This window comes from Hemibagrus wyckioides, linkage group LG27 (genome assembly GCF_019097595.1).
Source record: "Hemibagrus wyckioides isolate EC202008001 linkage group LG27, SWU_Hwy_1.0, whole genome shotgun sequence".
Lineage (NCBI taxonomy): Eukaryota > Metazoa > Chordata > Actinopteri > Siluriformes > Bagridae > Hemibagrus > Hemibagrus wyckioides.
The window spans coordinates 3,534,992-3,559,639 of NC_080736.1; the positions used below are offsets into that span (position 1 = coordinate 3,534,992).

General features: G+C 41.6%; 2 protein-coding genes across 2 annotated transcripts; one reads left to right on the top strand and one right to left on the bottom strand.

Moving 5' to 3' along the window:
- Positions 1 to 10,196: 10,196 nt before the first annotated feature.
- cebpg (CCAAT enhancer binding protein gamma) lies at positions 10,197 to 15,728 on the bottom strand. Its single transcript, XM_058381898.1, has 3 exons — positions 15,576 to 15,728; positions 13,082 to 13,316; positions 10,197 to 12,553 (listed from the first exon to the last, which is right to left on the bottom strand). Exons 2-3 carry the CDS (start codon positions 13,199 to 13,201, stop codon positions 12,185 to 12,187), a joined length of 489 nt encoding a protein of 162 aa, XP_058237881.1. The 5' UTR covers positions 13,202 to 13,316; positions 15,576 to 15,728; the 3' UTR covers positions 10,197 to 12,184.
- A 3,104-nt stretch (positions 15,729 to 18,832) lies between these two features.
- Positions 18,833 to 21,362, top strand: cebpa (CCAAT enhancer binding protein alpha). Its single transcript, XM_058382040.1, has one exon. The coding sequence runs from the start codon at positions 19,093 to 19,095 to the stop codon at positions 20,008 to 20,010; it is 918 nt and encodes a 305-aa protein (XP_058238023.1). The 5' UTR covers positions 18,833 to 19,092; the 3' UTR covers positions 20,011 to 21,362.
- Positions 21,363 to 24,648: the final 3,286 nt, after the last annotated feature.

A 24,648-nucleotide genomic window follows, 5' to 3' on the forward strand; every position in this document is an offset into this window, starting at 1 on the left:
GGCACGGGGAGAACATGCAAACTCCACACAGAAAGGCCCCTGTCTGTTCAAACCCGGGATTCGGACCCAATTTTCAAATGGGTCGTTATTTAACAATGAAATTAAAATAAAACATTTCTATTCCCACTTCAGTGTGAGTCTGAGGTAAAGAAGGAGATATAAGAGGAATAAAACACGTAAAGCAAATTTAACCGTCTATTTCAGGACTTTTTCACTCTTTTACTCATTTCAAGCTCGAGCTTTCAGGCTTCCTTCAGGAGATAAAATTCCCTTTTCTTCAGAAATGAAACGGATTCTAATAAAGTAACGTTATCTGGCAATGAAGCGAGACTCGATGTCCAACCTGAACTGAATAAAAATGAGAACTAGGCTTTAATAATCTCCCAGTTATTTTTATCCTAATCCCATAATGAGAAATCTGAGATAAATCCTCTAAGATATCTCAGCGTGATGAGTTCCAGAGCTTGCATTTGCGAGGCTCCAAACTGTCTCATTGGACAACATGCTTTTACTGAAGAAGAAGAAGAAGAAGAGATTCAGGATATAAAACTGAACAGAGAATTAAGATGATATAATGAACATACAGAAGTAAATAGAGGTCAGCAGGTTTGCCCCACACCGCCGTGGCTGAGGGTTCGAGTCGCGAGTCTTCACCCTGTGTGTTTCATGTTCTTCTCAAGCTTCAGGGGTTTCCTCTGGGTTCTCCAGTTTCCTCCTCGGGTCTCAAGTATCAAGACATGTGCTGTGGGCTGACTGGCATTACTAAATTGTTCTGTGTGTGTATGTGTGTGTGTGTGTGTGTGTGTGTGTTAAATATGTCATTACTGTGTGTAAGTGTGTGTATTAGTGGGCAATTTCTGTGTGTGTGTGTGTGTTAATATGCCATTACTGTGTGCAAGTGTGTGTATATTAATGGATGATTTCTGTGTGTGTGTGTTTGTGTGTGTGTATTCATGAGTGATTACTGTGTGTGGGTGTGTGTGTGTTAATATGTCATTACTGTGTGTAAGTGGTGTAAGTGTGTGTATTAATGAGTGATTACTCTGTGTGTGTGTGTGTGTGTGTGTGTAAATGGGTGATTACTATGTGTGTATCTGTGTGTGTGTTAATATGTCATTACTGTGTGTAAGTGTGTGTGTATTAATGGCTGATTTCTGTGTGTGTGTGTGTGTGTGTGTTGTAATTAAGACAGCTGTTAAATCCACGTCTGAATAAACTGAAGTCCAGAAACATTTATTACTTGGATTATTTAAGAGGAAAAGTGCTGCTGTGTCAGATTTACAACCTTATATTCCTTATATTTATAACCTTATATTTTTAAAAAACATATTTATAACATTATATTCCTTCTATTCTACCCTGCAAGTATAAATAAAAATATAAAATGTATTTCGGCATCACTTTTCTTGCGTAAAATCCACTCCAAAGTGCTTTAAGGAAATAAAAAGCAGCCTGTTTTTATTTCGAAAGAATGAAAAACACACGTGTGTGTAGACTGAGGGAAAAGGGAGTGTGATATGGACTGGAGAACTGAAGAAAGTTCACAAATAAAACATAAAGATAAATAAAATGAATTTTAAAGTGGATGTAATAATAATAATAATAATAATAATAATAATAATAATAATAATAATAATAATAATAAAAAAAACAGTCAAATAAATAAATAAATAAAATTACATTATTGTATCAATGTATTAAATATAATTAAATAATAATAAAATAAAGGAAGCGTAAGGTGAGTAAAAGTGACTAAAAAAGGAAGCTGAAAATTTAAAAAAATATAATAGAAATAAAATACAGTTTTAAATTTAAATTAAACCAAAAAGAAATTAATAGAAATGTATATCAAGATGAATTTAACCCAGTAATTCTGGTGATTATAAAGAGAGTCAAAAGGGTTTTATAAGTAAGAAAATAAGTAAGTAAGTAAATAAATAAATAAATAAATACATAGACAGACAGACAGACAAATAAATAAATAAATAAATAAATAAATAAATAAATAAATAAATAAATAAATAAATATTAATCCTGTATCATTGAGAGGACGTATATTTATAAAAAAAATAAATAGTGTATAATACTGACGGGGGATCATGAAAAAGAAAGCCTACGATAAAGAAATTAAATAAAATGAAACGAAATGAAAAAATAAATCCTAAAGAGTCTAATGTAAGGCAGATGGAGTTATCTTTAATCCTCCCCAAACTTTTACTGTTTGCACTGAGACTATTAGAGTTTACACTAAAGTGGGAAATTTAATAAGAGCAAAAGAACAGAGCTGATGATGTAAACCCCAACATGTGCCATGGTCTTAACTGCACCTCTTCAAACACACACACACACACACACAGATACACCACACACACACACACACACACAGATACACCACACACACACACACACATACACACAGATACACACACATAGATACACCACACACACACACACACACACACACACACACAGATACACACACATAGATACACCACACACACACACACACAGATACACCACACACACACACACACAGATGAACTATAAATCAGGTCGTATTCGTAGGCCTGGGTGTTGAAAGGCCGAGTGATAATTATAGTAGTAAGAGTGTGTGTGTGAGGCTCGCTGTGAAACAAACAGATCCATGTGTCCGAGTACGCACTCTGACCCTGAGAGGATCAGATTATCACTCTTATTTCTGTCCATCTGTTCTCTGTCATTCCTGATTTATTCCCCTTTCTTCTCTTCTCTTCTCTTCTCTTCTCTTCTCTTCTCTTCTCTTCTCTTCTCTTCTCTTCTCTTCTCTTCTCTTCTCTTCTCTTCTCTTCTCTCCTCTTTCATTCATTTCTCTTCTCTTCTCTTCTCTTCTCTTCTCTTCTCTTCTCTTCTCTTCTCTTCTCTTCTCTTCTCTTCTCTTCTGTGTCTCCCTGCACTTCTACCTGTCTCAGGGCAACGCTGACATCAGCGGGTCACTGATTAACTAATGTACCTCTGGGCGTCTGCACATGTGAACTGTAGCCTCAGCAGTGGGAATTTACCCTGCTATTGATTCAGCACTTTATTATCTCGCCTAGATTGGCTCGCTCGCCTTTCCAGCTGGCAGCGGTGACACAGAATCTACAGCCTTGAACATGCCGGTGACACGGTCCAAAGCAAAGCACCAAATTTATTGCAGTCATGAAGAAGAAGAAGAAGAAGAAGAAGAAGAAGAAGAAAAAAAGGAAGGGGGGGTGAAGCGTGAAGCCTTTGGAATGATCACGGCTCGGCTTTTCTGCATGAATGGCTACTAAAATGTTATCTGAACATCATCTCAGGCTGTGATAATGGATAGAGACAGCTTTATTGAACATTGCTATGATAAAGATATGCAATAAAGTTAGGGAGGAGGAGGAGGAGGTGGTGGGGGGGGGGTTGACTCCCGGCTAAGCACCGGCTCTGTTCCTAACACGTGAGATTTCCGTTCCTGTTCCAGCTGAGACATTTTTCACCTTCCGTGTTTTTATGCAGCTGATTAACTGAAGGTCGGAGAAGGTTTTCTCTAAACAGCTGGAGAACATGTGGAAATTAAACAACTGTATCATAAAAAAACATTTCTGGGGAAACGCATGGAATGCATTCAGGCAGAGACTATTATGGGATGTCTCTTCTCCTCTAGATGTTAGACTGTGTTTGTGTGGATTTGGGTTCATTAACTCTACAGTGTCACTAGTGTGAGATCAGACTCCAGTTCCGTGGGGTTGAGTCAGAGTCAGGGCTCAGTGCAGGACACTTGAGATCTTCCACTCCAACCTTCACCTCTACACCGTGTCTTCATGGAGCTCAGGAACATTGTCATGCAGGAGCAGGGTTTAGTTCCAGTGAAGGAAAACTGTAACACTACAGCATACAAAGACAATCCTGTGCTTCCATTTATGAGGAGTGTGATGGTCAGGGGTGCACATACTTTTAGTCATTTAGAGGACTTTGAAAAGCAATAAAGTAAAACTATGTCAGACTGCTGTGACGGTGATCCTGATTGGATCAAATCCAAAAGGTATTCTGTTCATCTTCTGGTTCAAGCAGTCATTGTTGAGATAACGCTAATCTGAGATGGATGAATAAAATGCCATAAAAACATAGACGTCTAACGTCACTTACAATACTGAACACCGTAAAACAGCTAGCATGATATAACTGGCATGCTACATGAGATTTCCCAAAAATAATTAAATAAAAAAATAAAAAGAAATTTGGATCATTGATGGAAGGGTTTTACTTGACTTATGGATAAAGTCTGGATTCTGATTGGTCATTTTATTTATTTATTTATTTATGGCTTTTATGTAAATAGCAGAACCTTCATTATTGGTGATATCCTCTAGCAGCAGCTGATCAGTCCAGAAAATTATTTATTTATTTATTTATTTATTTATTTATTTATTTTTGGCTTTTATAGAAGTAGCAGAACCTTCATTATTGGCGATATCCTCAAGCAGCAGCTGATCAATCCAGAAAATGATCCAAATAAAGAAATATTGAGAATATTAAAAATATATTCTGTAATAATTCTCATTGTGGGTTTGTGTTCAAAGAAATATTTGAAGACGAAGCCAAATTCACGTCATTTTTAAGCGCTCCAAGTTTGAAATGGTTCTTGTTTTCGTGGTAGCGCCTTTACGACTGGGTTTATGGCTCTGATGAATGCATTCATGGAGAAAACTCGAGTGGGATTTTTCTGTGAAGTCACTAAGAGTTGTATTTCATGTCCCCCAAAAAAATGTTGCTGAGAAATTTATTTCCTACAGTAAGTAAGATTAAGAGGAGCGAAGAATACACTTTCCCTCTGAATGAATGTTTCTGAGCAACATCAGATATTTAACATCAAACATCCAATCTGAAGGTCTGACACTGTGCAAACAGCTGAGAGAGAGGGGGGAGGGGGGAGAGGGAGGGAGAGGGAGAGAGTGTGTGTGAGAGAGAGAGAGAGAGATAAAGTGAGGGGGGAGCAGGTGGGGGGGCTGAGAGAGAGAGGGAGAGAGAGAGAGAGAGATCGAGAGAGAGAGAGAGAGAGAGGGAAAAAGAGTGTGTGTGTGTGTTTGTGTATGTGTGTATGAGAGAGAGAGAGAGAGAGAGAGAGAGAGAGGGGAAAAGAGTGTGTGTGTGTGTGTGTGTGTGTGTGTGTTTGTGTATGTGTGTGTATGAGAGAGAGAGAGAGAGAGAGAGAGAGAGAGGGGAAACTAAGAAAGAGAGAGGGAAAGAGAGTATGTGAGAGAGAGATGGGGAGAGAGGGAGAGAGAGGGGGAGAGAGGCAGGTAGAAAGAGAGAGGGGGGAGTGTGTGTGTGAGAGAGAGATGGAGAGAGAGGGAGAGAGAGGGGGAGAGGGGGAGAGAGGCAGGTAGAGAGAGAGAGAGAGAGAGAGAGAGAGAGGGGAAACTAAGAAAGTGAGAGGGAAAGAGAGTGTGTGAGAGAGATGGGGAGAGAGGGAGAGAGAGGGGGAGAGAGGCAGGTAGAAAGAGAGAGGGGGGGGAGTGTGTGTGTGTGAGAGAGATGGGGAGAGAGGGAGAGAGAGGGAGAGAGGGGGAGAGAGGCAGGTAGAGAGAGAGAGAGAGAGAGAGAAATGATATTGGATACCAGACTCGTGAAGTTCACCGTGTTCTTTCTCTTTCTGCTGTGCTGGGCAACCTTGATACGTCACACCTCTTTATCTCTCTGAACAGATTAACATGCTGAACCTGCACACACACACACACACACACACACACACACACACGTGCAGCATGATCCGAACAAGCACCCTGTTAGCTCTCCTCTCGTTCTCACACTATTTCAAACTCTCTGCTCACCTCTGAAACTCCTCTCTGTATTTATGATCAGTTTGTTATTCCTGTAAAGCACTGGAATGAACGTGAACATGTGATGATGTGACGTATCACTCGGCTGATTTACGAGCACGAAGATGGAGAGGAACCAAAAACCACAAACACACACACACACAGGCTGGGAGAGGAGTGGTGATTGGACGTGTTTAACCCAGACTTACGGTTCAGACCTGACCTGGAGGCAGAAACGTGATTAATATTCATTACAGCGTGTGTGAGATTAACTGCAGGAGAGATAGCTGCTCAGATTTCTGTGGCGAAAACTCGGAATTACCACGTCAGAGAAGGTGTTAATTTCACCAGGTCTTTTTACTGACAGACTCAGAAATTCCCACTTGTAATTACGACTTTGTGTTACTCGTAAATACGATCTTTCTGACATGACTTGAGAAGGCATAAATTACACCATGTCATCTTACTGACACACCCTCCTACTCGTAAATCCAGAGTTTCCTACTTATAATTCCGACTTTGTCTTACTCGTGAATACGATCTTTCTGACCTGACTTCAGTCGGTGTTAATTCCACCATATCTTCTTACTGACGCACCCTCCTACTCATAAATCCAGAGTTTCCCACTCGTAATTACGACTTTGTGTTACCCGTAAATACGATCTTTCTGACGCAAATTTCGGAGGCATTAATTTCACCATGTCTTCTTACTGACACACCCAACTATTAGGGAATCCAGAGTTTCCAACTTGTAAATACAACTTTGTGTTACTCGTAAATACGATCTTTCTGACATGACTTGAGCAGGCGTTAGTTCCACCAGGTCTTCTTACTGACTTCAATGCTACACTGAACATCTCCTTATAGAAAACTTCACTGTATCCTTCACCTATAAAAAAAATAAAAAAACACCTTTTGATGTACAGCATCCGGCACAGACGTCTCCACCAATGAGCTGTTACCATGGAAATGAATGTAACCTTCAGCACCTTCTGACCAATCAGAACCAAGCATTATTATATATATATATATATATATATATATAAAACCCCAAGCTCTCCTAACAGTAGCTTCTCTTGTTCCTGGGACGCTTTACCCTCTTCACGTATCTCTGATGATGAATAAACATGATCCAGCGATTTTAATTCTTTAAAAGACGCGCTGCTGATAAGCGGATTATGAATGCGTCGCATGTAATGCCGAGGTAAAATATGAGCTGTGAACTGGCATGTTGAAACAAGGAGGAAATGAATGGATTTAGATAAAGTCTCTGAACATTCTGTTTGAAGATTTAAGAGTCAGGGGTGGTTCAGATCAGCCAGGGTTCACGTCACAGGAAGAATGTATGGAATTGTGGGATGAGGTTTAGACATCTGAAATTGACTCTTGGAATTTACACATTTTCTAGAAGTGAATTCTAGATGAAGGTTTACGGTATAGAGATGTTTCCTTGTCAATATTAAGCATATAGGAGAGTAAAGTAATATTAAAAGTTCTGCGCTAATTTCTGCTAGCTCTGCCCACGTTACCTTTGTTAAATCTCAAGGATTTGTACTAAAAGACTAAGGGGCGGAGTCACATGCAGCCGAGCCAGGCTAGGCAGCTGAGTGGGCGGAGCCAATACGACCAATTTTATACTGAAACACAACCAAATCTCAATGATTTCGACTAATAGACTAAGGGGCGGAGTCACATGTAGCCCATCCAGGCTAGGTAGCTGAGAGGGCGGAGCTAATACAATTTATGCTGAAACACAACCAAATCGCAAGAATTTGGACTAAAAGACTAAGAGGCGGAGTCACGGGTAGGAGAGCCAGGCTAGGTAGCTGAGTAGGCGGAGCCAATACCCCAAACCATCCCTCACCCAAATTTATGCTGAAACACAACCAAATCTCAAGGATTCGGACTAAAAGACTAAGGGGCGGAGTCATATGTAGCCGAGCCTGGCTAGTTAGCTGAGTGGGCGGAGCCAATACGACCAATTATATGCTGAAACAACCAAATCTCTAGGATTCGAACTAAAAGGCTAAGGGGCGGCGTCACATGTAGCCAAGCCAGACTAGATAGCTGAGTGGGCGGAGCCAATTTTATACAACTAAGTCCTAAAATGTCTCTTGTGCTTCAAGTGATTTGTATTTTTATTTCAGACAGGAATTGAAATCCATCTGGATCCATAGAATGTTTTTCTTTCAGATAAACAAATGAAATGAAATACAGCTTGTTCCCAAAAATTCCGAACAAGGATTTTCCTCTCAACTCAAAAATCCCGTAATCTCACTACAAACATAGTTTCTTCAAGACCTTTTGGTGGAGCTTTCAGGCATTTGTACTGTCTATTTTTGGTCCAAGTACACTGTGTAACAGAGAGAGAGAGAGAGAGAGAGAGAGAGAGAGCGAGCTCTTGACCTGGAACTCACCTGATAAACCAAGTGCTCAATCAAACAAAGCAGCCTGGCGTTAATCACCATTTAATACACAACCAGCTCACACCAGCTCACAGGCTGATGAGGTCACCTCATGTTCTGAATTCGTGACATATCAATCATCATGACATGCTGAAATTCTCGTTTTATTAATATCCTGGTTGTTTGATAAAACAGGAAGAGAATTATCTATTTTTTTTTCCGCTTTAATGAAGCACCAGAATTTCATCACAAACTGCTAGAAAGATTTTTTTTTTGCATTTTAAATATATATATTTTAATACACTACATTTTAACAAGAAATAAAATAAAGTCACCAAAAGATGCTATTAAATCTGTCTAATATCAAAATTAGATTGGACGTATCTACTGAATCAGTGCGCTGGATAATGGTGTGTGTGTGTGTGTGAACTGCTCTTAAACCCAGCCTCCATCTTGTCCGTGATGTTTCAGTAGTATTTCAGTATTTCACATGCAACCTCTGAACACACCTGAACCCACTCAGAAAGGCTGTTAATCGGTGGATCAAGCGAGTTTGGAAGGCATGGAGCCTGTGTGGTGAGAGAGAGAGAGAGAGAGAGAGAGAGAGAGAGAGAGAGAGAGAGAGAGAGAAACAAGGAGGAGAGTGAGAGAGACTGATGGTGTGGTCAGTATAGCACTGAACATTAAAAAACATGATTGATCTGTCTGCAATTGTTTTTAAGGCCCTGAACCCACAAAACTGTGTATTACATAACAGAGCTGGAGAGAGAGAGAGAGAGAGAGAGAGAGAGAGAGAAAATAGAAGAGAGAGAGAGATAAAGACAGAAAGACATAAGTAGAGACAGAGGCAGAAAGAGACAGAAACAGAGAACTACAGGAATAGAGCGAGACACAGAGCAGGAGAGGGAGACAGAATGACAGACACAATAGGAGGCAAAGATCAATCAAGAGACACAGAGACAAGGAGAATGAGACAGAGCGAGAGAGAGAGAGCGAGAGAGAGAATGTAAGTTGCCGTCACTTGAAGACCCAATTACATAAAAAAGTGTAACAGAAATGTATAATGTGGACCTAACTTACACATGTAGTCTATTTACACATCTCTTTGTGTGTGTGTGAGAGAGCGAGAGAGAGAGAGAACGAGAAAGCCCATGAGCAATCTAACAAACTTGACCTTAATCATGATTTAATAAAAGCGAGTGAGACCGCTCCAGCGCCGCTGTGCAGAGCGATGAGATAAGACGGACGTTGCTGTTTACTTAATAACTCGGTCAAGTAAGGTTTAGTTAAACACCAGAACACCCGAGGACGCCTCTGAACCTCGTTACCGCCGCTTACTCTTCACACACCCAAGGAGCGGACGTGTCCGCCGGACAGACGGACATCACCGTACACTGATGTTATTGTTAATTCTGCTAATATTGACAGGACATTGACGAGGGGATGACGCAGAGAGCGTACGCAAGCACCGTCCAGCACGGTCCAACTCTAATTAAACACACAGTATAATACACCAGGAAGGGGAAAAGAAAAGAAAAAGGAGAAGAAAAAACAGCACATACACAGTGTTGACATTTTGTAATCAATTTTAATTTACAATGCACAATAACCCCGTCTTATATATATATATATATATATATATATATATAAAAAAAAAGCAAGTTGGCCAGCAACGCTCATACTTCAGCAAAAAATGCTAATCAAATATTTGAGGAACATAACATGGACAACATAATCGTTTCTTTCTTTTCTTTTCCTTTTTCACTCCACTCCCCATTTCCAAGCCTAATAACATGTTGTGCATTTCTTTAATTTTTCCCCAAGAACAGTGCTATAACCATGCATCATGCTTCTTCTTTTTTTTCTTCCTCTTCTTCAAACCTAAACATAAAAGATATAGAAAATGACCAAAAGGATATTACAAAAAAAAAAAAAAAAAAAAAAATTCTCGCTATCACCTTCTCTACTTTGTCTAAGTGTGTGTTTTTTTTTTTATTTATTTATTCGTTTTTTATTTTAAACAGGTGTACAAATACACTAAAGTCTCTTTAGTGGCGTAGTCTGAGGTACAAAAAAGTCAGTGTAGAAATGCTATAAAGATTTTTTTGATTTTTTTTTTTAAAATTTTTTGGCTGTCAGAATCGAGAGAAAGAAAAAAAAAAAGGCAAAAACGAGCGATAACGAAGGAACGACTTAAAAAAAAAAAAAAAAATCACCACACACACTTCTGTATTTTTTTCAGAAGCCTAATCAATGAGTCAGCACGAGTCCACCCTCGGTGTCTAAGCCTTCGTTATGTACCGAGTGAAACAAACACGCGTCAGACCAGACGCAGACGCAGACAGGCCGGACCGCGGGGTGCCGTGGTGATGAAATCAGTTTGGGTATTTTTTTTTAAATTCGACCAACACCCCAGACAGCATGCGTCCCACCCCTCTCCTTCTCTTTCTGTCTGTCTGTCTGTCTGTCTATGCCCAGGATAGTTTTGTAAGAAGGGTTTGAGGCTCAAGTGCAATTTAACGGCTTTTGTTAACGCCAGCACTGTCTGCTGTCTGCTCCTGGGTCTGACGCAACGCCGTCCACGCCGTCTGGCTCTTTCTGTCCCAGGACGGGGGAGCGCGCTCTGTTTTTGAGAAACCTTCTGCTTTTTTTGAATGATCTGAAGGATCTTTTCTTCCATACGGAACAACAACAACAAAAATCCACAGTTATTTACATCTGTATGTAATTCAGGGGTGGACCAACTGCAAACAGTGCTGGAAACTGACTGTTATAAAGCTGTAAATATCCCTTCGTATGACGAGTAATTGAGCGAATGACGGCTGACGTGGTTATGGTCACGTAGCATGATGTGTGTGTGTGTGTGTGTTGAACGTGTAAGAAAGTCGTCGGTTGACATTTTAAGACGTCGTGTTCTGTCATCACGACAGATGGAACGAGTTTCTGATCGCGTGTGTTGCCGGGTTTTTGACACGGCTTTGCGTTTCTGATACTAAAGTCAGTCAGTGTACGCTAATTAAAAAACGCGAGTAAATAAGCGTCTCAGATGATATGTGCGATTGGAGCGAGCTTAGTATAGAATCACACAACAGAGCGTGCTACGTCTCGACGTGACTGTGCATCGAACGGAAACTGTGTTTTATTGAAGTCAAGAAAGGAATAGTGTTTGTTTGTTTATTGTCCACCCCTGCAATGTCATCTCACCAGAGCTGAATGTTAACTGAATTTACACGACCAGTCTAAATCCCACCATCGTGCACGTCCTAACCATCGACTGACCCGACTCTTGGTCTCAGGAATATCTTTAAAGTAGAATAAAAAAGAAAAGAAAAGCGCCTCTGATGAAGATCGTATCATACAAGGAGACGAGCCCCTTAAAAAGAGCCCTAAAGTATCGTTAAAAATTTCCAGGACACTGCTCCTTTTGTCTCGTCTTTGCTGTTGGGACTCGGAACGATTTGCCCGAACATGTCTGGAGCGGTGCTTACGGATCTGACAAGCTGCTGCGGACCTGCGGTCGAGGCGTTTGAGAAAAGCAGTGTCAACAAAGAAATCTGGCCTGGTGACTCGCTGTAGTCTCAAACAGAGGAAAAATCCGACTCTACGGCATTCCTAAGCTCTGCTAACGCTTTTCCGCATTCCCTCCACACTTATTTACACGCCGTGTCAGACGGAGAACAATATCCGAGTGTAGGAACAAAAAGCCCGTGAACTGTGGAACAAAAAAATAACGACGCCCGATTCTGATCCGAATCCTTTTTTTTCTTTACTAATCGTAAAGTCCAGAATGTTAAAAATGATTATTAGGTCATTATAATATTTTATCTGATGCCTAGAGGGAAAGCTTCATTCTTCTGAAATGCAAATAGCCTAAAAAATGAGGAAATCTTTACAAAAATTTCCTTTAAGAAAAGGTTAAAGAAGATATTATGGTACAGAGTTGCAGCCCCCTTAACGAGCACCTCCATCTCACTGGTTGTTGTTGTTGGTGTTACAGAGGTCTCCCGGGGTGACAGGTGCCGCGGTAGCAGGCTGCACGTTGTCGGCCAGGTTGTGCGCGTGCTCCAGGAACAGGTCTTTGAGCACACTGAGCTCTTTGCTGAGCAACTTGATCTTGGCCTCCAATCTCTCGTTCTCCTCTTTCAGCTCGTTGACGCGCTGCTGCGTGTCCTGCGCCTTCTGCTTGCTGCGCATGCGGCTCTTCTTCACAGCCAGGTTGTTGCGCTCGCGCCGCTGCCTGTACTCCTCACTGTCTTTGTCCATGATTGTCTTCTTCATCTTGCTGGGTGGCGTGGCTTTGCCCCCTCCTCCGGGGCTTACTGGGACGAGCTGAGGAACCTGAGCGAGAGAGAAGATGTTGAGGTATTGTTATTAACGTGTCGCTGATTCACTCTGGCTATACTGCGTGGTACTGTGTAATGTTGACAGGAAACTAGAAGACCCCGAAGAGCCCCTCAAACACCCGTATGAAACTATAACCCGAGTTCAGGATGAGAGTGACGCGACCTTGAGCTCCGAGGTGTTTTGTTCTAAATGTGCCTACGGTGTGGTGTATAGTTTCTGAAATGATTCTGTAACACATCATATAATGTTCATGTACATAAAGGGTTGTGTGTGTTGTGTGTATGGCGGCTAATAGAAAGATGAGGACGGTGTGGGGTTATATGCATGAAGCGAAACATCAGCAAGAAGAACAGAGTATATAAATAAATACAAACGAATCAATTAGGCTGATAAATATCTGGCTTGTTAATAAATCCATAGGATGGCATAGGATTGAATACCAGACAGCATGCATGGATATAATCACCTCAGCCTCTGTGTGTGTGTGTGTGTGTGTGTGTGTGTGTGTGTGCACGCGTGTACCTGCTGCAGTCCTGCTGTAGCTCCTGCAGAGTTTGCGACGCTGCTATGAGCCTGGCTCTGTATGACGCTCACTCCGTTCTGATCTGTGTTGGTTAACTTCTGCTGCGGCTGCTTGCTCATTTGGATCCGCTGCCTCTCTCTTGCGCTCACGTCTGCACCTTCGCAAGCTGCTGGTGGTGCTGAATGCTGTCTAGGGGCTGGTTGCGGTCGGTTGCGACTGCGCGCCTGTACGCTCCTGCGTGGAAAAGAAGAGCGGAGTAGGAACTGTCATCGTAGCATCATCACCAGGCGGCGTTGCCAGGTCTGTGCGATTTCAGCAGGAACGACTCGACACTACTGTCATTTCAATCATCGTTAAGAAATTGAAACTATTTATATTTTGCCCTTCTCAGAATGGGTACTCTTCTCAGATCAGATCAGATGAAACCTAGATAAATCATGTCAGGACTTTTTCCATCCTCAATGTCACTTTCCAACAGAATAAGGATAAAGAACTTTTTTGGTGGTGGATTTATGTGACCATAGTTGCATAAGTGTGTACACCCCCTAAACTAATACTTTTCACAAGCTGGTTTTGAATTGATTCGGGGTAAGAGTCGATCTTGACTCGCCGATATTTTCCCTCTCTTTCTAACAAACACACTCAGTATAATAAGTCCATCTCCTGTGCAGAGCCACTTCAGCTCACCCCCACAGACATTTTAGTCGATTTCAGGTCTGGGCTTTTCCTGGCAGCTTCCCATTTTTTTCTCTTGTCCTTGTAAATTTTGGAGAGACGTCCGGTTCTAGGTGATGTCACTGTGCTGCTCTATTTCCTCTACCCCTCTCCTGACCTCTTGATCTTTCAACAAGTGTCATGCATTGTTAGTCTCTTCGTTGGCCACGGCTTCAGCGTTCGGATGAAACCGAAGATGATGTGAAGGAAATAATCCTACAGAAACGGCTGGGGTTAATCAGGATTATTTCAATAATTCTAGACAGCTGAGGACCGATGTTAGCCTGAGCCGTGTTTCATAAAGCCGATATTCCAAATGACCGGTCACCCATCACCACTGCTCCTGACGACCGATCCCTGATCAAAAATCTTCGCATGAACTAATAAAGAATGAGTAATGAAAGCAGAAAACATTATCAACAAAAACAGCTACGCTACCAGCTGCTCTATGGAGAATTCTGGAAACTTTATTTCTGCACACTATATTTATTTATGTTACACACTATTTCTAATCAAGTGTAAATAAATGACATATAGAGACAGAGATAGAGAGATATTAGAGTTATAGAGATAATGACTGGACTTATGGGTTTGTGTGCATCTTGTTCATGTTGTATTAAGTATGCATACGTTTAAGAGCACGTTCGGGGTTTTAATCCAAAAGTGCTTGTAAAAGATCTGGACAGATCTCTCGTGCAGGGTGCCAATAGTTCTGGAGTTGTTGGACTCGTGCATCTTGTCAGTTTTAGAGCTCGTGCAGAGTCACGCCATGGAACACCATCAATAACACGGTTTAATGTTTAATGCAGCAACAAGCTCAAGCACATCCACCTCACATCTCTCTCTCTCTCTCTCTCTCTCTCTCTCTCTCTCGGTAAACGCATTGCTCTCAGTTGCATCATCATCGCCATCAGCGCTCGCGCTCCCGCCGCCGCCTGTTCTTTCTCTCTCTCTCTCTCTTTCTTTTTAGGGGGGGTGGGCGGAACAGGAAACCGCTCGTGCACAACTCAACACAAGTTATTATAATAATATTTTTTTTATTATTATTTAATTTAACAAAACCCCTTTCTTTAAAAAAAAAACCTATTGAAGAAAAAATAAAATTATATATATATATATATATATATATATATATATATATATATATATATATATATATGAAAAATAAATAAATACGAGCTTAGCTAGCAAGCTATGCTAACAGGGTTACATCAGTTACCTAAGTATTGCTTCATACGTAACTCGACAGGAATGACGGGGAATACCGCTAGCTAAGCAGTTAGCTAGCTAGGCTAGCTCGCTAGCCAGCCGTGCTAACTTCAGCTCGCATGGATCTTCAGATACAAAGAAAGAATTTAACGTTAACGGAAACCGTACATATATATCTATATATACCTATATATATAGAGAGAGAGAAAATGTGTGAACGGCGGCGATGACGTCACCCAGCCACATAAACACCTATACATTATACACACACGTATATAGATTCCTAGCTAACTTGCGCCCTATTGTTGTGACATATATAAATACACATATATATCAAAAACCATTCACTTGTAAAGCAAGACAGTTGTGCTGTCCTTCTACCAAGCACGAAAGACCTAAAATGTATTTTTAAAACGAAAACGACATCTGTTTTTTCTTGCGATCAGGTGCTACCGAAGTTAGCCAGTTAGCACGCAGACGGAGCGGAGGAAAGGAAGCTTCCAGAACTAAACAAAACTCCTTCTCATTCCCTCCAGCATCGTTATGGACGTACATAAAAACTTTCCTTACCTTATCAAGGTTTAAACCTTGTCGATCACCCACACGTTCTGCGATGAAACAGGGTATTTTTCCCCCAAACGGGACGGAAGCACCGGAGAAGCTGTTATTGTTTGGTTTTCACCGTGCCTGCCTGGGAGTATTGCGAAATCTTTTTCTTTGACCATGTAGGGAGATCTGTCTGCTTAGCCAATCAGAGAGGAGTATCTAAGAGAATGACGACAGACCGTGCGTGATTGACAGCTTAGATGAGCAATCAGAGGACGAGGTGCGTTTTAGGTGGGCGGGGTTTGTTTTATGTAACTGGATCAGCCATGAGATCATAGCATGCCTTAGCTGGCGCTGGAGGAGTGAGGAGTGAGAGCACGGTGGTTATAGAAGCTCTTATTTTAGAAATTATCAAGTCGAATGGTAGAAAACAAATAAGTGAACAAAAAAGAAATATTAAATGTCAAAATAACTTTTTTTTAAAAATTATTATTTAAACATTATTATATAGCTTATGCAATTAATTGTGCAACGTTGAAAGAAAATGAATGTATTTGCAACAAGTGACTTATTACACACACACACACACACACACACACACACTGAAACAAGAAGTCATACCAGGTAAAGTCTCTACAGTGAACACAAACATTTCAAAATGTGTATTTTAGATCCAACACACTGAGGTCAGGGTTAGAGAATAAGATTAAAATGAGCATCTCTGGCCAAAAAAATCACAACGCAACATATTCCGTTGAATGCCAAGAGGTTATGAAAGGCTAATAATTATTAGTATTCATAAATCAATGTCCATTTCTATTTCTTAGAATACGAGACCATGTTACAGATATAGCCTATAAGCGCACCTGTTTATCTGTTCATCTTTATTCGTTGTTCCACTTGTTGGGATCTGTTAAATTGCCCCTTTTACCTTTATATTCAGGAATATGCACGGCTTTTTAATTAATCAATTAATTAATAATAATAAAAAGTCAGGAATAAATAATTAATTAAAACCAAACGATTTATTCGGGACACATTAGGCTATGAAATTAATTCGGCATAATCAGGAAACGTTGTTTATAACCCATAAATTAGACTATATTCATAGTGAATCATTTCATTTGCATGAACTATATGATGCAAGAGTTTAGCAGTCTTCAGGATAACCTACTAGATGAACTCTTGAAAGTTTCCGTGTAGAAAGTATTCCAGGTCAAGACTGCAACATTATGGTTTATTTCTATAACATATTCTCTATAAATCGATGTTTAGATGATGTTCATATCATATCGAATCATTTGGGTCGAGTATATTGTATTATGTACTAGATTCATACACAACAGTTCCTTCTAGAACCCTACAACGGGAAGCTGAGAGCTCCTAAAGAACCGTCGAAGAACCCTTCTGAGTCGAGTCAAAAGTATGACGTATGCAGGAGGCACTGACGTCATCGGATTAATACGCGACCACAAGCCTCACGCGCTTAGAAATTTTAGGACCCTTCTTCCGGATGAACAGGAACAGTCAACATGTAGAACCTTGTAGATGATTGTTTTCTAGAGCCATTGTTTAAAGCTAAATCATTGTAAATGATTCGAAGATCTCTTAAAAAAAACCCAATGCAGAGCATATGTTGTAAAACACAAACACCTTAAACTTTTAGAAGTCTTACTCTTGTCCTTCTGCAAAAGGAGGAACCCTTGATGATTCTCGGTAGAACCATGCACGCGCAATGTTTTCCAGCCAGAACAGGATCTACAGAGCTAATGAATGCGAAGAACCGAAGCATCCCTTACACACCCGTATTGCTCAGCTCGAGCTAAATATTTTTTTAATACACCGTGGCATTATTTTTTATTATTATTTAAAATTCCTCAAGATTCCTAAGTTTTCTCAATATTCTTGTTTTTTTTTTTTACCCTGCTTTCCTGTGATGCTCTCCAAATTTATTGTACATTTGATGAAACCAGTTTGATGTACAAGGTGTTAAGAAATAAATAAATAATAAAGAAATCCTTATTAAACCCGTGCGCATGGGATCGTCTCATTTCTCCCTCTGCGCGTTTCGGTTCGTGCCAAATGCGCACTGGGACAATAGAGGGAGCTGCGCACGCGCTGATCGGCGCAGAGGCGCGCGTGCCAGGGGCAGTTTTCTGGTGCGTTTTGTCACGTTGTTGTGTTTTATCCAACCACCAGCGCGTTGAGACTGGAGATAGAGAGTTTGCTTTAGGTGTCTGGGGTAAAAAAAAGAAAAAAAAGAAAAAAGGGGAAAAAAGCGAGACAGTGTGCGCCAACAAGAGCAAACGTTATGATTCGGTATGGACCTCGTGCCAGATGTTATATAGGGTCTCGCGCTAACAGCTTCAATTCACGTGCACGGATCTATGTATTAAAAGCAATAATTCTTTTTATTATGATTAGTAACTCTTTATTTTAAAAATGCGTTATCATATATAGCTCTGCATCATGTTTAATGAAACGGTGTGTCCGGCTACGTCTTTCCCCCCTCTGTGCCTATAATCTTTATTCAACCAAGACATCTTAATTTCGGTTACTTCCCTACATGGTCAATTTCTAACTTTACAGCATTGTCCGTCTGTTTTGATGTGTCTTTATCAGATTCACGTGAATTCTGAGATAAACACTCAGCTCTAACGCACACTCTATTCTTTTCACCTATACTCCAAATTAGTTTTTTTCTCCCCCTTTTTCAGCCTTTTTATTGCATACAAAGCAAAGCACACGTATCCTTATATCACAGTTTTCCAAATGCATCCATGAATATTATTTTGCACATGAATGCATGAGTGATTTATGAATAAGTAAATAAATAAAAAATGAAGTGATGAACCCGGGTTTGTCTCTGTCTCTGTTCTGTGTGTTTTATATCAGAATGAAAGAGCAGGTCATGAGTGATGAGATGAGTGCAAGGCGAATTAAAAAGTCTAAATAAGATTCGTGTTGAAGACGAAATCTGAAAAGGAAAGAAAAAAGATGTAAAATCCTTGCAAATATTTAAGAAGTTATAGGTATAGCCTCTGTAAACGGTGTTGTAATGGCTTACATTTCAAATGTGTAATGATGTTTGCTATTACATTATCGTCTTTATCTGGCTATTTAAAATAACTTTGTCTTCTTTATCGGGCTCTGTGAAATAACTCGCTCTGCGGTGTGTGTAGTGCTACGTGCGCTCTGAGCAGTCAGAAACCCGACACAGCGGCGCATTAGGACCCGGGGCGCGCCCGCCCAATATGCACTTCTCTCTATATAAGACTGTCAGGAGCAGCACTGAGCGACAGATGTGAGGTCAAGCACACACACGGACGGAGGGTGAAGTCTCTGCCCCACTGAGCCTTCCCGTGACTCCCGCTTCTCTTTGCAGCCACAACTGGAGCCGCTTCCCTGCGGTCACAGGCAGGCGAGTTTGCGCTTTTAAGAAAACTTTGTTATATTTTTTTTTCCTCGAAAGTTTGCCCCTGGTGTGAGCAAGCTGGATTCCCGGAGCCCTTCACCATGTCAGGGGGGTTTTAGGTACTCCATGGAGCAAGCAAACCTGTACGAGGCAGCCCCTCGGCCCCTGGTGACAAACCTCGCCCCGAGTGCGCAGAACGCCTACGGCTACAAGGACGACCTGAGCGCGATCTGCGAGAACGAGAGCTCCATCGATATCAGCGCGTACATCGACCCGGGCGCGTTTAACGACGAATTCCTGGCCGACCTGTTCCACAGCAGCGGCGCGCGGCACGAGAAGCTCAAGCTGGCGAACGGCGGCGACTACGAATACGGCCACAGCCTGGGAATGGGCGCACCCGGGCCACAGCACTCGTACGGCTGCGCGGTAGCGAGCTACGGCGACTCGTCCAAGCTCGAGCCCATGTACGAGACTCACGAGGCACGCATGAGACCCGTGGCGATCAAGCAAGAGCCGCGCGAGGACGGCGAGCTCGGAGAGCTCGGGCACGCGCCACAGTCCGGCGCCTACCACCACCACCCACACCATCCGCACCACCCACACCTGTCGCACCTGCAGTACCAGATCGCGCACTGCGCGCAAACCGCCGTGCACCTGCAGCCGGGTCACCCGACGCCTCCGCCCACCCCGGTGCCCAGCCCGCACCACCAGCACCAGCACCATCACCAACAGCAGGGCGGCCTCGCCGTCAAAATGATGGGCAGCGGCACAGGCGACAGGCCCAAAAATAAAAAGCACGTCGACAAGAGCAGCGCCGAGTATCGGCTGAGGCGCGAGCGCAACAACGTGGCCGTGCGCAAGAGCCGCGACAAGGCCAAGATGCGCAACGCCGAGACGCAACAGAAAGTCATCGAGCTGTCGTCGGACAACGACAGACTGCGCAAACGCGTCGAGCACCTCACGCGCGAACTCGAGACTTTGCGGGGTATCTTCCGACAGCTGCCCGACGGCTCATACGTCAAAGCCATGGGCGGCTGCGTCTAAACAGGAAAGACTGTTTTGTTTCAAGTTTCTGCATTTTTTTTCTTTTTGTCTACTTCTTTTTCTTCTTGTTTTTGAAGTCGTGCTATTCCTAAAGCGTTCGCTGGATATGTACTAGATCACAATTACTGAAACTGTTTCTATACAGAAGCCAGGCAGCTGCCGTCTACACGTGCCTTTTTGTACCCCCAGTCTAAAAAAAAAAGACAAAACAAAACAACACAAAAAAACTCAATAAGCTCCTTTTGGGACTCGATGTGCTCCATGTTAAGAATGTGCAGCTCATAGGGCATGACTTCACATCAGCAGCAGTTGTATTAAAAGTGTATTTAAAAACAAAATGTACCAACTTTTAGGGCCTAAGTGTTTAAAAATGTGCCCTTTTGAACTGTAAGAACTGCACGAGGCTTTTCCAAAAAGCCTAAAAAGTGCACTGACGGAAAAGAAAATAAACACAAACTGCTATTCTTATTTTCCATGTTTAAAGGTGTTGTATTTTGGAATTTGTCTACAAATGGACTGAAAACGACATGCCAAAGCAAAGGACTGGAACACAACAGGCTACATTCCAAGCCTTTTACTACATACCATACCAAAACTGTGCAGAATTGATCATGTATAGTGGCGCATATATATATAGGTATATATGTGCGTGCTATTTAGTGTGATTGTGCGATTTGGGACGTAGCCAAAAATCTTCATACTCTGGTGTCTGCCCTTCAGCTCGTATGCACTATGAGTCGTGGGACCTGATGAAGCACATTGTTTGCTCTAAAAAAATTTGCCATAGGTTCGGTCGGGTACTGATGTGTAGGGCGCGCGCGTGTGTATGTATGTTTGTATGTATGTATATGTATGTGTGTCTGTGTGTGTGTGCGCGTGAGTGAATTTGTGAGGGCGCTTTTTTACAGTCCAAACTTTGTATTTATGCAGCAGAATTGAGCTGAAATGTGAAAAAGGTGCCTCTATGCAATGGCTGTTGGCATGATTTTGCAGTCAAAGTGCTGTGTAGCCCATATTTATTATCCTTTCTTTTTTAATTCCGTGTGGGAGACTCCAATCTCAGTGCCTTTTAACATGTCTCCGTGATTGACCATCACCATCATCGTTGGGAGAAATGTTTTAAACTCTCCACATTTAAGAAAAAAGAAAAAGAAAAGAAAGAAATATAGGCTACAACAAGGAAAAGAAAGCACTTTTGGTAAAAAAAAAGAAAAAGTAAAAATAAACATACAACAGCCGCCATATTGCAAATGTTATAAGAATGTCATTGTGTTATTGAAATACATCTCAAATGTAAAACCATAAGAAAAAAAAAGACAAATTATAATAAAAGAACATGGTGTTAAATAAGAGCATGGTGTTATTTGTCATCTGATGGTCTTGTACATTATTAGACAAGCTCTTGAGCCTTGACTTTGATTGATTTGGATTGAACTTGAGCTCTGAAAAGCAAGTTCGCGTTTCAAAAAGTTTAGTAGCTCACCTTAAATGCGATTTATTCCTTACCGGTAGATGGCGCTATTAAGTCATGTGCTCTGGATAAACATTGGAGTGGGAGATTAAATATCAACCCAGAGGAAGTCACTCACCTGATTTAACCCATTAAGTGCTTCCCATGGGTCAGATAAAGTGGTATGGCTGTAAAGAAAATAGGACTGAGTGTTATAACTCTATTCAGTTATACGACACGTTTCTCATACCCAGTGTAAAAGAATCCACTTTGGATTCACATTAGAGAATCTGCATTGCTTAATCGCAGCATTAGAGTGTTTCTAAAGCTGCAATCCAAATAGCTTTAAGGCAACAAAACATCAACACTCCAGCTCAGCATTCACACTGAATGGACTTATGCCACTACTTTAACTAAATAACCATTGAATGTAAAATCAATCAAACCAAACTGACTTGGGTTAGGGTTATCAACCAATAGCGGTGTAAATTATACAAATCAGCTACATCATACACACTAGAAGATCAGACTATTTGGATAGGATGGACAGCTGGTGTGTGTATCAAATAAAAAATGCATTTTTAACACGTATATGTCTAGCAAAAGACTAGCAAGATATAAATAAATAAATATTCAGATTCTGTAAATCATCAGCATCATTAATCCAGATCTTTGAAAAACACACTATTTTTACGCCATTCTGTCCTCTCCATCATCTTCAGGGCAGTTTATATATATATATATAAAGTAGCGCAAATCCAGTAAGTAAGCACATACAATGGAACTGGTTCAATTATTCGTGTAATATTTTGCATGTTAATAGTCTGAATCTTATTTAAGCTGAAGCAACAGAGTCAGCAATCCTTATCCGGACCACCCTAAATATCCCAAATGTTTACAATCACCTAGCACATTCGCTGCAAATGAGGTTATAAGAGCTGCGTCATTGGCGTCGTGTGGCCGTCACTGATAAGCTCTATCTCGGTGGCTTTTTGTCAGTACACTTGATTGATTAGGCTTCCTTTGTTAGGCTCTGAGTTGATCAGTAAGTGATCTGGAGTTCGACGCTGCTGATCTCGTCACGCTGAGTAGACAAGGTAAAGAGAGAGAAATGGTGCGTGTGAGAGAGAGTCAGATGTGTGTGTTACTGAGACGTTTATTCTGAAGCGATCACTGAAGGCCGCGGTGAGGACTCTCTAAAGATGACTGCCGTCTCTCCTTTACAATCCGAAAAAGATTAAAGCACATTTTCGAAGCTGAAGTCTTCTTCACGTGATGACTGACGCTTAAACGCAAGAACAGATCGATCAGTTCAGTCGTTAATTCTCTCTAAGAGCTTCTCTGAGGGTGGATCCAGCCTTATTTCAATGCTGATGCGATCGTTCTGATACGTTATCGTTGCTATAGTAACAGCTCATTTGCAGGGGGCTGGTAAAGCTAGATTAAAAACGTGTGGTTTATATGCTGTTAGGAAATGTTTATGTTTATGTTTATTTGACATTTATGTTGGAGAAGGAGTCTCCAGTGTCAGCGCTTCGTAACAGTCAGAGGTGAAGCTGTAGAGTTTTTAGGACTGATGACTTACAGACTTCTCTGAAACATAGACACTGCGGTGTGTGTGTGCGTGTGTGTGTGCATGTGCATGTGTGTGCATGTGCGTGTGTGTGTGTGCATGCGCGCGTGTGTGTGTGCATGTGCGTGTGTGTGCTTGCGCGTGTGTGTGTGTTTGTCTTATTAAGTTGAGAGAAGAAAGGAGGCACACATTCTATTTTATCACTCCGAGTCCATGGGGCGTGTAAACTTTTGCACTCGGCTTTATCTTAATTCCTTTTGGTTACTATTTAATACTGATAAATATAGTCTTAGACTCTCTCTCTCTCTCTCTCTCTCTCTCTCTCTATTTCACTCTCTCTTTCTGCACTCCATCATCTGGATTTATCTTGTCTCCCTTCCTCTATTTGCGCTTCACCTCTTCACCATGTTGTCCTCAACTCTTTCTTTCTTTCTTTCTTTCTTTCTTTCTTTCTTTCTTTCTTTCTTTCTTTCTTTCTTTCTTTCTTTCTTTCTTTCTCTGACTACTTTTCTCTCTCTCTCTCTCTCTCTCTCTCTCTCTCCCTCTCTCTCTCTCTGCTGTCTTCATTTCTCTCTTGCACTCTATCACTTATTTTCTCTTCTCTTTGCAGTTCATCTCTCACCGTTTCTCTCTCTCTCTCTCTCTCTCTCTCTCTCTCTCTAGCGAGTCCAGTTCTCAGGGCCAGTTTGATTTGATCGCTGCTCAGCTTCACATGTGAACGATATCCGAACGCTTACGTCGAAGGGTGCGTTGAATCTTTCACCTTTTTCCCATCCAACTTTTGCCTTCAATCTGTTTCTCACTAACTTTTCCTCCCATTCTCTCTCTCTCTCTCTCTCTCTCTCTCTTCGAACCCCCTGTCCTGTCCTGTCCTGTCCTGCCCTGTCTTCTTTTCCCCTCCCACTCATGCAACTCCTCTCCCACGCCAGCGCGAGGCTCCGCTAAGACTTTCCGCACAGATGTTTTGAGCGCTCTGGTGCTGCTCGTAGCCAGGGACAAATCAGCACTGTTTAATTCTGCCTAATGACATGCAGTCCAATGACGTGTTGCTTGGACGAGCCACATCTTGATAGGATAGCTGAATGAATTGTGATGTGCTTCACACATTTACATGGCTGAGCTAAACAAACACAAGGACACGCAGCCTCCAGGCCTGAAGCACAACTACGCACATCCTGACCCTGCTGACTGAAAAATCTCATCATACAAATATGATTAGGAACGTTCCTCTTCTCAAATGCTATGTTCCATCACAGCATCTGCACTACGTTTTCCAGTTTGTTTAAAAGCCGACTCCCGAACGGTCCGCTGGTAAACAATGACTAAAAAGCCAAGGCGTGTCCTGCGGCTTGGACCGAATCTTCCCCGAGATCCGTTTGTCATCACGCTGATGTGTAAAGGCCAGTGTTTAACACCCAGGCGAAGACCGTACTCCTTTCGGAGGAACTATTTACAGCTGTCATTCTTTCTGACCGTGTCCCGTGAGAAACCTACACGGATTGCCAGTAAAGGAGAAAAAAAACATTCCATTTTTTGTAATAAAATGATTTTTTTCATCTATTTAAGCCTAAAACAACTACAACTTCACCCTCTCGGTACAGATAATCCTAAAACG